At 53.2% G+C, this 15,596-nt stretch overlaps 1 protein-coding gene across 6 annotated transcripts; it reads left to right on the top strand.

Annotated features, from left to right (window-relative positions):
• Positions 1 to 682: 682 nt before the first annotated feature.
• On the top strand, positions 683 to 15,214 carry NFE2L1 (nuclear factor, erythroid 2 like 1). 6 transcript variants are annotated; one of them, XM_033183316.1, is made up of 6 exons: positions 683 to 1,890; positions 4,348 to 5,366; positions 10,139 to 10,351; positions 10,787 to 10,876; positions 11,088 to 11,246; positions 12,037 to 15,214. In XM_033183316.1, the coding sequence occupies exons 2-6, from the start codon at positions 4,857 to 4,859 to the stop codon at positions 13,381 to 13,383; spliced, it is 2,319 nt and encodes a 772-aa protein (XP_033039207.1). In that variant the 5' UTR covers positions 683 to 1,890; positions 4,348 to 4,856; the 3' UTR covers positions 13,384 to 15,214. The 6 variants fall into 6 exon arrangements, with proteins under 6 accessions (XP_033039207.1, XP_033039205.1, XP_033039208.1 ...); XM_033183314.1 differs by lacking the exon at positions 683 to 1,890 and adding an exon at positions 2,099 to 2,230; XM_033183315.1 differs by lacking the exon at positions 683 to 1,890 and adding an exon at positions 2,541 to 2,628.
• The last annotated feature ends 382 nt before the right edge of the window (positions 15,215 to 15,596 follow it).

The following is a 15,596-nucleotide window of genomic DNA, read 5'->3' on the forward strand; positions in this document are numbered from 1 at the left end:
ATTTGTTGTGTAAAAAAAAGATCAATCTTAGTATGCTGTTTTCACCTTCTCAAAATTGTCTTGTATTTAAACACTGTACTTTAGTTGAGCCTTTATATCTTTCAATGTTATGTTTTGTTTTGTTTTTTGAGGATCTCACTGTTGCCCAGACTGGCACCATCATAGCTCACTGCAGCTTCAAGCAATCCTCCCACCTCAGCCTCCTGAGTAGTTGGGACTATAGATTTGTGGCACCAGGCCCAGCTTGTTTTTTTGTAGAGACGGGGGTTTCACCATGCTGCCCAGGCTGGTCTTGAACTCCCGAGTTCAAGCAATCCTCCTCCCTTGGCCTCCCAAGGTGCTACTGTGAGCCACTGTGCCCGGCCCAGTGCTATGATTTTAAAATATGTCCTTCTCAACCTTCTTATTTTTAGAGTTTGATGGCCACACCTAAATTTTTCTTACACACTACCAGTCTTTATCTTCATTGTCTCACTACTTTGGGAACTGGATGGTCTCCTATTTTATTGGTAACATGCCATATCCTTCAAAACTGTACATCCTCCAAGGTGTGGTTAATTTCTGCTTTTAACAGGAAAATCACAGGCCTGCCTACTTGAGTCCCCCTTCAAATACTCAGTATTTGAGTGTCTACTAAGTTATAACAGTTAACGCACAAAATTCTAGTCCTCATGTCGTTTATACTCAGGTATTTATTGGGAGACACGCGTCAGTAGTCCCTACTAAATGAGAAGATTGCTTGAGTACAGGAGTTCGAGTCCAGTCTGGAATAAAGAGAGTAAAACATGCTCTCTGAATTAGTCTTTGAAACTGGTAAACTAGCTCAGAAGTTTTGTAAGAATTGCTGGTGTACGTTTATTATATACAGTGAAAGTACTTAATCTGTAAACTACCCCAAATTAAGCCACCTAACTGCAAGCACAAAATTGACTCACTATTTACTGAGTTATCAGTTGGCCCTGTCCTTAGTTGTACAGGGACTAATGACTCACCCACAAATAATGGGCTCTTCTAAGAAGACAGACTTGAGTTACACCTCTTTGTCCTATACCTGGGAGGAACGCACCGCAAACTCCAACCCAATGATTCCCTAAATGGGGTCTTCGCATCAGCTGCGTTAAAATCATCCCAGCGGGCAAGTTATCCGGCCGCCACTCCAGGGTCACTAAATCAGACTCTCCAGTGGGACCTCGGAATTCGTAGTTTAGCAAGCTCCCCAAGTGATGCTGGGGGTAAACTAACGTTTGAGAGTCAAAAACATGTTCTGGAAATATAACCAGATGGGGCTGGAGAAATTAGAAACTGAGAAACATCCCTAAAAAAAAGCAAGACTAAGCTGCGTGGGAGACCAAGTGAGGGGGGCTCTTTGGGGTGCTTCTATCATGACAAAAATCGCCATTACCCCACAGCTCTCATACCACCAACGTTCCACCAACGTCCCACCACCCTCATGACAAGCGTCCGCGGGACTGCTCCAGCGAAGGCATCCTTTGCCTGGGCCATGAGGCACAACCGTCCCTCACAGCTGGGGAGGCTTCTCCAGGTTCGCACCGAGAGGAAGTTGGGGTACCGGTTTCCGCCGCCAGCACCCAAGATGGCGGCACGAGCGTCGCAACCACAAGCACCACATGTCCCGCCTCAGCCTTCTCGGGTCTCACTAGACTTTTGCAAGTCACTGTGGGAACCCTCAAGGCGGAGGTGTTCCGCACTCCGGCGGGGATACACCCTCCCATTCCCCGCCCTAAGCCCTCAATCCCCCGCCACAGAAAGCGCTGGAAGCGCCCAGCCTGGATACTTCACCCAACGCCCAGCCCGCTAACACTGCCCGCCGCAAACGCGCGGCCGAGGGGCCCAGAATGCCAGACATTAAGGCCTTCGCCCTACTCATTGGTGGGTCCAAACCGCGGGGCGGGCCTAGGTACCCATTGGGCCGGGAATTATGTCAGTCTTGGGAAATCGGGTCCGGAGATAAGAAGACACACTCAGCCATTGGGCCCTCTCTGCTGCCAATCAGAGGGACATCCGTCGACGGCCCCGGTCTCGGCTCGTTGATTGGAGAAACTGTTCCTAGGGTGCCTGCGGCGGGCGGGTTTCCGAGTGCGGTGGCAGGAGGGGGCGGGGAGGGAAGCGGAGGCTCGGAGCGCTAGGCCGGCCGGTGGCGGCGGCGAGGCCGGGACTCGGGCTTAGGGCCTGCTGTGGCGGCAGCGGCGGACGCCGAGCTAAGCAGCGGGTATCGGGCACATTCCTTTCCTAGAAGGGAGGGGTGCAGCGCCGCGGGGCCGAGGCTTATGGGGCGACGGGATGGTGCTGAGGCGCAGGAGGCGGGGGCCGAGCGGGATTCCCGCCAGAGCCCGGTCCTGGGCCTGACAGGGAGGGGCCGCACGCGGGGCCGAGAGGAAAGCTGGCTCCGGGATGGGATGGACTGGGCAGGGTTGAGGGCACGAGAAGGCGTGGTGTGAGGCCCGGACTTGGGAGTGGGGTGGGGCCATCGGGACGGAGGGCGGGGTGGGGTTTGTTGTAAGGGTGGGTCAAGGCCAGGGAAGTAGCACTTGTTCGCTGGCCGCCCCAGGAGTCTAGAAGCTCCGGCGCCGAGAGTGGGCATGGCGACTTGGTCTCAGCCGGACTCGGGTATCCGGGCAGGGTGGGACCAGCCTCAGGCCAGGGCCCTGCCCCTAACTCGATTTTTAAGGGACTTTATTCGATTTCTCGAACTTGGGCTCCTGGGAGGTTTTAGTAATAAATTGCGTGAGAACGGGAGGGTAGCATAAGCAGGAATTCTGGGTCGCAATTGTGTTTACTCTGACCAGAGGGAGTGTGAGTGTGTGTGTGTACACGTACGCATGTGTAAGTATAGATCGCTCTCCCCCTGTGGAATGAAGTTGGTAGATGGGTCACAACGCCGGAGAGGAGAGGGGGTATGTCTTGGTTTGTGAGATTAATGGAAGCTCAAAAGTGGAGACCAGAAACAGATTTACCTCCTCGGCACTGGGCGGTCTGGCTAGAGAACGTGGCCATATCCTTCTGCCTCGGCTCAGAAGGTCATATGAATGAAAATAAAACCTGCCTATGCAAATCCCGGACGGAACAGTCTTGCGTAGTAGGCCCCCCACCATCCCTCTCCTCCTTTTTTTCTTTCCTTTTCTTTTTTTATTTCTTTTTTCTTTTTTTTGAGATGGAGTTTCGCTCTTGTTGCCCAGGCTGGAGTGCACTGACGCGATCTCGGCCCACCACAACCTCGCCTCCTGGGTTCAAGCGATTTTCTTGCCTCAGCCTCCCGGGTAACTGGGATTACAGGCGTGCGCCACCACGCCTGGCTAATTTTTGTATTTTTAGTAGAGATGGGGCTTCTCTATGTTGTTCAGGCTGGTCTCGAACTCCTGACCTTGGGTGATCCGTCCTCCTTGGCCTCCCAAAGTGCTGGGATTACAAGCGTCGGCCCTTTTCCTTTTTTTTTTTTTTTTTTTTAAGATGTGAGGATAGGAAAGGGAAATCAGATTTCAAAGTTCAGAAAACAAAAGGCATTCTTCTTCTGGGTGAAGTGGTGGCCTGAACATTGTCCTTTTGTCCTTCCGCACTCTCACTGTTTAATAATCTTGCCTTTTTGAACTGGATAAGACAACTGTTATAGGTGGTTTTCTCCTGAGAGGTGAAAATTCAGCTTTACTTTTAAGACAGGAAATGGGCTTCTCATATGAAAATAGAAGCTGGGTAATGCACCTGTAGCCAGGGAGGAGGGCTAGTAAATAAAACAAAGGTGTAAGATACTTTGGATGACCTAGTTATTGTCTGCTTATCCAAACCAAGCTACATTTTAGGATATTGCACATTTAATATTAAGTAACTGAGATCCTTTGTGATCAGTACCTTTCTTTTATAGTTCTTCTGTGATCAGTTGCTATATTTTGGGTTTTTTTTTCTGAGAGTGTAAGTAGTCCTTTCTTCCTATAAAAGTGGCCTTTAGGCCAGGCACTGTGGCTCACGCCTGTAATCCCAGCACTTTGCGGGGCCCAGGTGGGCAGATCACCTGAGGTCAGGAGCTCAAGACCAGTCTGGCCAACATGGTGAAAACCCAACTCTACTAAAAACACAAAAATTAGCTGGGCATGGTGGCAGGCGCCGAGGCAGGAGAACTGCTTGAACCCGGAAGGTGGAGGTTGCAGTGAGCAGAGATCACACCACTGCACTCCAGCCTGGGTGACAGAGTGAGACTGTCTCAAAAAAAAAAAAAAAAAGTGAAAGTGTCCTTTGAATGTGTTTTCTACCTTCTACTGTGAAGGTTTTCCCACCCTGATCATGATGTGAAAAGTATGGAATCTTATCTTGTTGCTTTTGTGATTCCCATTTCAGGTTTCTCTGGAAACCCCCCTGGTAAGTGTGGAGGAGGCGGGACACTCTGACCCAAGACGAAAGGCCTATAGCTCCAGCCAAAGAAAATAAACCTTAGGAGGGAGAAGGAAAAAAAAAAAAATCCATCAGCTGTTCCTGAGAACAGCCTGCAGTGGAATCTACAGAGAGGACAACTAATGTGAGTGAGGAAGTGACTGTATGTGGACTGTGGAGACAGTAAGTCACGTGGGCCCTTGAGGGCCTGGACTGGGTTAGGAACAGTTGTGCTTTCAGAGGTGAGGTGTCGAGAAGGGAAAAGTGAATGTGGTCTGGAGTGTGGCCTTGGCTCCACAGGGTGTGCTTTCCTCTGGGGCCATCAGGGAGCTCAACCCTTGTGTTCTGCCAGGGTGGGATACGGGGTTTGGCACTGAGGAGGGTAACCTGCTGGCTGGAGCGGCAGAGCAGTGGCCTTGATTTGTCTTTTGGAAGATTTAAAAACCAAAAAGCATAAACATTCTGGTCCTTCAGCAATGCTTTCTCTGAAGAAATACTTAACGGAAGGACTTCTCCAGTTCACCATTCTGCTGAGTTTGATTGGGGTACGGGTGGACGTGGATACTTACCTGACCTCACAGCTCCCCCCACTCCGGGAGATCATCCTGGGGCCCAGTTCTGCCTATACTCAGACCCAGTTCCACAACCTGAGGAACACCTTGGATGGCTATGGTATCCACCCCAAGAGCATAGACCTGGACAATTACTTCACTGCCCGGCGGCTCCTCAGTCAGGTGAGGGCCCTGGACAGGTTCCAGGTGCCAACCACTGAGGTAAATGCCTGGCTGGTTCACCGAGACCCAGAGGGGTCTGTCTCTGGCAGTCAGCCCAACTCAGGCCTCGCCCTCGAGAGTTCCAGTGGCCTCCAAGATGTGACAGGCCCAGACAACGGGGTGCGAGAAAGCGAAACGGAGCAGGGATTCGGTGAAGATTTGGAGGATTTGGGGGCTGTAGCCCCTCCAGTCAGTGGAGACTTAACCAAAGAGGTTAGTGGACCTGTGGTGGGTGTGGGGGGCCTGGGGTTTGGGGGTGGGCTCGTCCAGAACGATTGTGGTCAGAACACAGAGCCCTGTAAAGAGTCAGACAGATTTCAGCAGGGCCTCAGGCACTGTTCTTGGGTAGGGATGGGATGAACTGTCTGACTTTAGGATTGGGGGCTGGGAGCATTTCCCTGTGTTGAACCATTGACCTACCTCTAAATGTACTGTCAGGGCAATGGGAGGTTCCTACACATGCCAGGGTGTTGACTGCTTGGATTTCAGCATGACTGCTGGAGGCCTGGGGTGGGGGAGGAGTCATGTTGTGATGGGCTTTGATGCAGTGTACATCTGTTGCTAAGACACAAATACTTTATGGACTCTTCCCTTGTACCTCCCCCCACATCAGAACACAGACATACCCTGAAGTTCTCCTTTGTGGTCAGGCCTGTTGTTGTATTGTCCTGATAATTAAGACCTCCTGGGCCTGAGCCAAAGGGTAGATTTGGATAGTTATTCTTGGCCAGGAGAGGGCCAAGGTTTCCATTCTTTGCTCTAAAGGCCCACTGCAGGGAGTAGGGAAGAGAAGGCTGGGAGGTAGAAGAGAAACTGCATTTTGCTGCCCAAGTCAACTTGCTTTGAGCTGTCAGAAGAGATCCTTAGTTCTTGTCACATGGCTGACATACTGTTCTAGGCAGAAAACGATGCAGTTCTTTGCCTTTTAAGATGTGAATGGCTGCTGCTGCCCCTGCTTCCCCAACATAAGATTGCTTTGAACTGTGGGTTTGTATGACTTTTGCTTGCTACCCAGCCTTAAGTAGTTGGGAAAAGGCCCACTGCACTCCCCTGGCCATTAGGGAAGGAAAAAGCCTGATTGGATTTTTGGAGGTGGCATGTGGAGGAATGTAAAAAGTTTTACAGATGCTGCAGAAATGGGCTCCTCTGCCTGCCAGGTCAGACCATGTTTTCCCTCCTTCCCTCCTTTGTAGCCTTTTCCTGAGTTTAGTTGTCTGACTGTTAGTGACTGTCAAAGAGTATGGCTTGTTTTAGGCCAGTGGTCCTCAACTGGGGGTGATTTTGTCCCTGAGGGTGCAAGTGGCAGTATCTTGAAACAGTTTTGGTTGTCACATCTTGGGGCGGGGGTGCTACTGGCACCTAGTGGGTAGAGGCCAAGGATGCTGGTTAACATCCTGAATGACACAGGACACCTTCAAACAACAGATTTGTCTGACCCCAAGTGTCAGTAGTGCAGGGATTGAGACACTCTGCTCTGTGCTCAAATGGCTCATACTGGACCTGCTTTGAGAGGGACTAGGATTATCTGAGCGCAGGAGCCAGGAACATTTCTTACCTTTCAGGGCCTCTTATTTTAGCTTCTTACAGGGCCACTTGGAGCTTCACCTCTCTTCTGCTTCCCGTTTCCCTTTCTTTCAAGTGGTCTTCAATCTTGGCACAGTGTTCTGAAGTATGCTTCTTAGTCTCTGCTCCATGCTCCTCCCCCAGGGTAGCTCCCCCAGGGGTGGGTGGAACTGGGTTTGCTCCTGGAAACCTTGCAGGGGTAGCTCCATATCTGTTCCTGCTGGGATGGAATGGGATGTTTTGGATATTACTGGGTGGGTTGGGGTGGAATGGGATGGGACTTTGACCCTGCTTTCCTCTGTTTTTTGGCGCTTGTGAAGGTTGTGCTTTTCATCTCAGGCCTTTACAACTCCCTTTGGGAGGTGGGGTGGGTCAGCATTAGGGGCCCAGGCTGCGTATGGGGGAAGGGAGGATTATTATGTGTCTAGAACAACATTTCCTCAGCAACTCAGGGATAAAAATACCCAGGTCCAGAGCATGTGACAGGCACTGCTGGAACTGGTATTATCCCTGGGGTGGAAGTGCTCCCCCGCTGCCAGGCTTGCTCTGTGGACAGCTATAACCTAGGCCCTTGTCAGGGATAGGATTCCCCTTGAGATTGGCATTCTGCCCAGAGCAGGGGGTGGCCTGTTTACAGCTCTTTCCAGGCTAGGACCAGACGGTGACCAGAGAGAACATACTGTCTCTCTGACCTGACCTTAGGCTCCAGGGGAGCAGCAGTGGGGAGGGAGCTGAATTTCCCCTCGAGAAACCAGTCCAGGGAGTCTGAATTGTGATACTGAGTCTGTGAGGGGCTTCTTTCCTGCTTGGATGAGATGTGGGCCAGGTATCAGGCAGAGAATGCTCTTGAATAAAGCCAGGGTGAAAAGGGAGTGGGGGACATTTGTGGCCAGGAGAAAACGGAGCACCTGTCTCCCTAAGTGTAGGGCTTCAGGGTTGTGTCTCCCCTCCTCTTGCTTGGGGCTAGGCCTGGCCAGCACTGTGACATCGCTGCACGTGGGCAAAATGGCCTTCCCTTTTTCCGTAGTCTGGCCTATTTTGGGGTGACAAAACTTACGACTTATGGTGGGCCTGGGTGCCCTGGGTTCCTGCCCAGCCTGACTTGTGATCCCTGGCCTTGAGAACTGGCCACTGCCTTCCTGAGGAATGGGGTAACTCCTTACACTTCCAGCAAATAATTTAGATTCCCAGAGAATCTGCGGGAGGAGTGTCTGCCCAGTCCTGAGTGGGCTGGATGAGCAAGATGCGACAGGAGGGAGGAGAGTGGCACCCCTTCCCCCAGGGCTCTCACTGCGCCACCCCAGCTGACTGACTGGGCTGGGTGGGGCTGCCCGCCCCTGGGCGCATCTCCTCAAGGAGACGGAGGCGGCCCAGGGATGGGCTGGTTCCTTGCGGCAGCTTCTCCAGCTGCCCTGATGCAGAGATTGGCTCCCGTCTGCAGCTAGGTAACAGGCGGTGGGAGGGGATTGGCTCCTTCCGCATCTCCAGCGGAGACTTGGGGGAGGAGATTGGCTCTCGGCGCAGCCTAGGTAACGACAGTGGGAGGGGATTGGCTCTTTCCGCAGCCCAGCTGCTGACCTGGGGGAGGGGATTGGCTCTCTGCAGCCTCAGCAGTGACCTGCGGGGTGGGAGGGGGAGGGGATTGGCTCCTTGCTGCAGCCTAGGTAACAAGTTTGGGGGGCGTGGGGGGGAGGAGCGGGAGGATAGGCCCAGGAGGGAGCTTGCTTTCCTCTGCAGCTTGAGCACGGAGCATGGGGTGGGAGTCCCATATCACTGCAGCCTCTGCGGTGAGCTCAGGGTGGGGGCAGCTGGGCGCCTGAGTGGAACTGGGGTTGTGAGGTGGGAGGGGGCTGCTCAAGGATGGAGGAAGGGGGCTGGGCTGGGCCGCCCAGGCAGCAGCACGGGCGGGGCACCCTTCTCAGGCCCCTCGGAGCTAGCAAGGGGCCACCCTTCCAGCCTGGTGTGCTCCCTGAAAGCCAAGAGCTCCTTGCAGCCCCCTGTCCGGCTTCCCGGCACCGGCTGCCCTGGGGCTCATCTCGCAGACCATGACCCGCCTGGACCGCAGCTCTCACAGTGGTGGGGGCCATGCCAAAGGCAGCCGGCCCCTTAACTCTTTGCTGGCTGGTCACCGGGTGGCCCAGCCCCCCTCTGCTCCTGGGTCCAGGGCTTCTGTTCAGGTTGGTGTATGTGGGAAAACTAAAGTAGTACGTCTGGGAGGTCTTAGGGTCAGGGAGGGTTAATGGGAGAGGAATACCGGCTTAGAGGTAGGGAGGTGGTTCTGATCTAAGGCAATTGCTTTCTGGAAAGTGTGTGTCTGCATTTTAACCCCTGGATGGAAGGCAACACTTTAGGGTTTCTTCAGGCTTGTGGGGAGGGCTCGACTACAGGGGGGTGCCGGGTATAGGAAGCCCAAATAGCTCCATTTATTGGGGTTCTATGGTGTTAGCAGTGGGGGTGGCAGTTGGTGCAGCAGCTGTTCATGAGCCACCACGGTAGAGCCTGAGGGAAGCATTTTTGGTGCCCAAGGTGGCAGTTGTAGCTGAGCAGTGATGGGGGTTACGTCCTTGAGTGGGTTGACTGATGGGGATTTGGTGAGTCCTGGGGTATGGTGAGGAAAGGAGAGCACTGGTGTGAGGGGACACAGTGAGGCTGGCCTGAGCAGGGGTGGGGTGCCCCCCCTGGGGATCATCTGACTGCCTGAGCCTCCCTGGAATGGAGGCAGCAGCTAGGATCAGCTGAGAGGGAATTCTGGCGGGGATGAGTCTTGAGGTGAGCCTGGGCTTGAGGAGTTGTGGGTGTTCAGCCTTACTCTTGCTGCCAGCCGGGGAATAGGGAATGGCTATAGGAAGGGCTGTAGACAGCATGGCGTTGTCATTGGTTGCATCAGGTGGTTGGAAATGCAGGGATTTTCCTCTCCAGCCCACCCCACCCCTTTATGCAAATGAAATGGCACCACAGGCTGATGCAAGCCTGGTCACTGCTAAGTAATTCTGCATGACAATTTGCTCTTGCTTGCCATGGCCAGCTTCCTCCAAACCAAGTTTTAAGGGGTCCAATCTCCAAAGCTAGAGGTGTCTCCTGATGTTCCCCTTCTTTCTTATGTAGGGGTGAGGCGGCCCTGCCTTTTGGTCGGGTGTGTCTTGGTCCAGACCCTAATCCTTCCCACCCTTATGGTGATAGTCACGCTAATGGTTTTGCTATTGGCTCTTTTTTTTTTTTTGTGGGAAGGGGATAGTGTCTGGAAGTAGATGAATGAACATTTGCTGGTGCAGAGGTACCAGGGGGTAAAGGCTGGCAGGTGAAGAGCTGGGAGGGGCCCCACCCACGACTAACTGGGGTGACACTAGGAGGGAACTCTGAGGGGCAGGACAAAGAAGGGACCCTGGGACCTCAGAGCTAAAGTCATGTGATTTGTCTTTCAGGACATAGATCTGATTGACATCCTTTGGCGACAGGATATTGATCTGGGGGCTGGGCGTGAGGTTTTTGACTATAGTCATCGCCAGAAGGAGCAGGATGTGGAGAAGGAGCTGCGAGATGGAGGCGAGCAGGACACCTGGGCAGGCGAGGGCGCAGAAGCTCTGGCACGGAACCTGCTAGTGGATGGAGAGACTGGGGAGAGCTTCCCTGCACAGGTACCATCGCCCCTGCTCACTGGGCTCTCTTTTTGTCCCTACTTCCCTTCCCTGACACAAACCAGGCTGGAGTTCTTCCAGGAACTTCCCTTAGAGAAGACAGGTTGTGGGGTGGACCTGAATTTCTGTTTTGGGTTGGGGTCTATAAGTCACAGTGGCTGAGCCTTGGAAGGGGGAGTGGAAAGCGGCAGATGCAGAAGGGCTGGGCCTTGGCAACAGACAATGCAAGGGAGGCAGAGCATCTAGCATCTTCCTGCTTGCTTCAGGACTCTTTTACTCTCCCTTCTGTTGTTCCTGGGAGTTTGGGACTCGGGGCCAGCCATTAGCCTGGGAATGGGAGGGAGACTGCAGGCCTTCAGCCATTCTGGGAAAGAAGCTTCAGCCCCAGGCAGCCAAGGCTCAGATCAGTCAGACTTACAGTTCCTGTTGCCACAGGTGCCTAGTGGGGAGGACCTGACGGCCCTGTCCCTGGAAGAGTGCCTTAGGCTGCTGGAAGCCACCTGCCCCTTTGGGGAGAATGCTGAGGTGAGCAGGACTCCAGTGAGAGCCCACCAAGTGAGCAGGGCAGCCTGTACCTGGTGTGTCCCTCCATGGCTGAGGGGCCAGCTCTTGTTCTGGCTGCTGGGGGTAAATGCAGAGGAAGGAAGAACAGAAACAGACTCCAGGTGGTAATCTCTGGGAGGAAAGCACAAGGTCTTTCCTTCCCCCTTGTTAAAGCCTCTGTGTTTTGCCCTAGTTTCCAGCAGACATTTCCAGCATAACAGAAGCAGTGCCTAGTGAGAGTGAGCCCCCAGCTCTTCAAAACAACCTCTTGTCTCCTCTTCTGACTGGGACAGAGTCACCATTTGATTTGGAACAGCAGTGGCAAGATCTCATGTCCATCATGGAAATGCAGGTAGGATTGTCGGAACCGGGCACAAACCTATTGGATTTTACACAGCATGTCTTAGCCCTCAGTTGCTTTTCCATCTCTGAGGAGAGAAAGTGTAATACTTTCTCTGATCCATAGAAAAGTGGGGACAATGAGAGGAAACCTGTCCAGGTGTGTCCTTGGGGCAAGGGAGGTGAAGACAGGTAGGGTTTGGCTTAAATAAAACTCAGGACTCAGCCTTCCAAATCAGGGCCTGCCTCCTGGGTGTGCCTTCTTCCTTTCCTTCAGGCAGATAGGCACTTGACTGAATGCTTCCAAGGTTCTGCATTAATAATAGCTGACATTCACATGGTGCTTCACAGCCATCGTTCGCTCACTTGGCCCTCAGTCATCTAGTCAGCCTTTATTTCAAAGGTGAGGAAATTGAAGCTCAGAGAGGTTAACTGATGTGCCCATGGTTACACAGCAAGTGGTGCAGCTAGGTTTTCTGACAAGTCTGGGTGTTCTTTTCACTGTGTTGATTTTGCAGTAACAAGGTAGTGTTTTCTTCCTCTCCCTCCAAGAGAGGGGAGTCTGGCCAAACATGAGGAAAAGCTGATCAGTCCTGTATTAGGGTGGAGCCCACACGGAAGAACCCATCTCTGCCAGGCCTGGTGGATGAAGCTGGGTCAGGAGCTGACACTGTGGGCTTTGGTTTATAGTCTTTTGCCTTTACACCCATGCAGCTGTGCCTGTGTTGGGTGCCCGCAGTGTGTGAGCCCCAGGGGAGGGAGTCAGTTCCTAGTGAACAGTGGTGCTCTTCTCCCCCTCCCAGGCCATGGAAGTGAACACATCAGCAAGTGAAATCCTGTACAATGCCCCTCCTGGAGACCCACTGAGCACCAACTACAGCCTTGCCCCCAACACTCCCATCAATCAGAATGTCAGCCTGCATCAGGCGTCCCTGGGGGGCTGCAGCCAGGACTTCTTACTCTTCAGCCCTGAGGTGGAAAGCCTGCCTGTGGCCAGTAGCTCCACGCTGCTCCCGTTGGCCCCCAGCAATTCCACCAGCCTCAACTCCACCTTCGGCTCCACCAACCTGACAGGGCTCTTCTTTCCACCCCAGCTCAATGGCACAGCCAATGACACAGCAGGCCCAGAGCTGCCTGACCCTTTGGGGGGTCTGTTAGATGAAGCCATGTTGGATGAGATCAGCCTAATGGACCTGGCCATTGAAGAAGGCTTTAACCCTGTGCAGGCCTCCCAGCTGGAGGAGGAATTTGACTCTGACTCAGGCCTTTCCTTAGACTCGAGCCATAGCCCTTCTTCCCTAAGCAGCTCTGAAGGCAGTTCTTCCTCTTCTTCCTCCTCTTCCTCCTCTTCTTCCTCTGCTTCTTCCTCTGCCTCTTCCTCCTTTTCTGAGGAAGGTGCGGTTGGCTACAGCTCTGACTCTGAGACCCTGGATCTGGAAGAGGCCGAGGGTGCTGTGGGCTACCAGCCTGAGTATTCCAAGTTCTGCCGCATGAGCTACCAGGATCCAGCTCAGCTCTCATGCCTGCCCTACCTGGAGCACGTGGGCCACAACCACACATACAACATGGCCCCCAGTGCCCTGGACTCAGCTGACCTGCCACCACCCAGTGCCCTCAAGAAAGGCAGCAAGGAGAAGCAGGCTGACTTCCTGGACAAGCAGATGAGCCGGGATGAGCACCGAGCCCGAGCCATGAAGATCCCTTTCACCAATGACAAAATCATCAACCTGCCTGTGGAGGAGTTCAACGAGCTACTGTCCAAATATCAGCTGAGTGAAGCCCAGCTGAGCCTTATCCGAGACATCCGGCGCCGGGGCAAGAACAAGATGGCGGCGCAGAACTGCCGCAAGCGCAAGCTGGACACCATCCTGAATTTGGAGCGTGATGTGGAGGACCTGCAGCGCGACAAAGCTCGGCTGCTGCGGGAGAAAGTGGAGTTCCTGCGCTCCCTGCGACAGATGAAGCAGAAGGTCCAGAGCCTGTATCAGGAGGTGTTTGGGCGGCTGCGGGATGAGAATGGGCGACCCTACTCGCCTAGTCAGTATGCGCTCCAGTACGCCGGGGACGGCAGTGTCCTCCTCATCCCCCGCACGCTGGCCGACCAGCAGGCCCGGCGGCAGGAGAGGAAGCCAAAGGACCGGAGAAAGTGAGCCTGGGGAGGAAGGGGGTTTGATGCCCACCAAGACCGAAACTGGAGAAGGGCTGGACCTGGACCTGGACCTACAGCGGGGACTTAAATGCCTTCTTATCCAATATATCTTCTCAGATGGGATGACTGCGGGTCAGTGTACAGGAAGAGGCAGGCACTGGCTGGCTTGGCTCCACTCCGGTGGAGTGGAAGTGGCCAGACCATTTGGATGGACAGGGTCCTCACCCTATCCCTTTCCTGTGAGGCAAGGGTGGTGGTGGAGTTGCTGGAGGTAGAGGAGCTATGTGGAGCAAAGGCCAACAGAAGGGAAGGAATGGACCTGTGAGAGGAAGGGAAGGTAGCAGAAAGTCTCATTTCAGGAAGGAGGGAAAGAAAGGAGGAAGGAAGGAAATCCCCCCCCCAAAAAAAATCAAAGCGAGAAGAAAATCAGAGGGAAGGTTAAGGTTGGCTCTGGCCAGGATTCCAGGCAGCAGGTTGGAGTGGTGGGCCTAGGTCACTGGTGTGATAAACCCTGTTTCACCCCTGGGGGTTACACAGACATAGGGTGGGTTTGGGGAGGGGCAGTGTTAACTCTTTCTGCTCCTTGCATTTTGGCATCCCTGAAGGGGAGCTCTTGGATATCATCGGCCATAACGTTTCAATCAAATGGAGCCACTGGGCCCCAACACTGGCTTGGAGATTTAGGGTCAAAGGGTAGAGTGAACACGAAAGGGTCACGTGGTCCCATGTTGCAGCAGCCCCAACATCACGCATGTCATTCACTGCCTTGCCACTCCATCTCCCTCTGTGCTCCAGCCACCCCTGAGCTGCGGCTCCCATTGTCTCCATCAGAGCCTGCATGTGAATGCCATCCTCCCTGGGTCCGGTGTTTGTGTTCCCCACCCCTCACAGACTTGCTGAGCTCTTCTGTAAGCTGGGGTAGGGTGCTGGCAGTGCTCTGGGAACTGGGCCTGCAGCCTTCCTCTTCTGGGACTGCTGTGAGGCAGAGGAATGATGGAGGATCTAGTGTAGCAGCCTCCAGGCAGGATTCAGCACAACACTGGGGAGTCACCCTTCCCTCGGGCCTCTGCCTACCAACAACTGGGCTTATCACTGGGAAAACACAAAAAATTACACAACCCAGCAACAACAAAAAAACTAGTCCTCTTAGAATTTCTTGCGCTTTGATTTTTTTAGGGCTTGTGCCCTGTTTCACTTATAGGGTCTAGAATGCTTGTGTTGAGTAAAAAGGAGATGCCCCAATATTCAAAGCTGCTAAATGTTCTCTTTGCCATAAAGACTCCGTGTAACTGTGTGAACATTTGGGATTTTTCTCCTCTGTCCCGAGGTCGTCGTCTGCTTTCTTTTTTGGGTTTCTTTTTAGAAGATTGAGAAGTGCATGTGACAGGGGCTGAGAGCACCCCTCCCCCCCAAACACACAAGCTCTCAGCCACAGGCAGCTTCTCCCTCCACAGCCCCAGGTTAGCACAGGCTCCTGGAGGGCTGCCTGGGGGAGGCAGACAAGGGAGTGCCAAGGTGGCCAGATGGTTCCAGGACCACAATGTCTTTATTTTTAACTGTTTGCCACTGCTGCCCTCACCCGTCTGGCTCTGGAGTACCATCTGCCCCAGACAAGCAGGAGTGAAATGGGGGTGGGGGGGAAGCACTGATTCCCAGTTAGGGGGTGCCTAACTGAGCAGTAGGGATAGAAGGTGTGAACCTGGGAGTGCTTTTATAAATTATTTTCCTTGTAGATTTTATTTTTAATTTATCTCTGTGACCTGCCAGGGAGAGGGGAGAGAGAGATGCTGTTGAGCACATGACAAAATAAAATAAAATGGATGATTCATTCTCAAGTGCAATTTTTCCCCACTTTGAATTTAAATTGAGAATAAAGGAAATGGACTCATTGTAGGGAGGACTGGCCATTGTGTGGCTAAGGCAGAGTTCACATGGGAAGATGGGTGGAGAACTGAGGAGGCTGACAATGGGGAACTTTAAAAGGCAAGTCTTAAATACTGTATTAAACCTTGGGGGCAGGCATCAGGCACCATGTACTTCATAGGGTTAGCTGGTTCAATCCTCTCAGGAAGGATTCAGAGTTCTTTCAGTCTTACACAGCTAGGATAGGTGGAGGTGTCATTTAACCCAGCTCTTTACCTGTCCACCTGCTACAAACTACATTTTTAAACTGTGCTGTTATTTCTCTAGTGGCCTCCCCTGCCAAAGGGGTGC

The sequence above is a fragment of the Trachypithecus francoisi genome, unplaced genomic scaffold (genome assembly GCF_009764315.1).
Source record: "Trachypithecus francoisi isolate TF-2019V2 unplaced genomic scaffold, Tfra_2.0 Lachesis_group20, whole genome shotgun sequence".
In the NCBI taxonomy this organism is placed as follows: Eukaryota; Metazoa; Chordata; class Mammalia; order Primates; family Cercopithecidae; genus Trachypithecus; species Trachypithecus francoisi.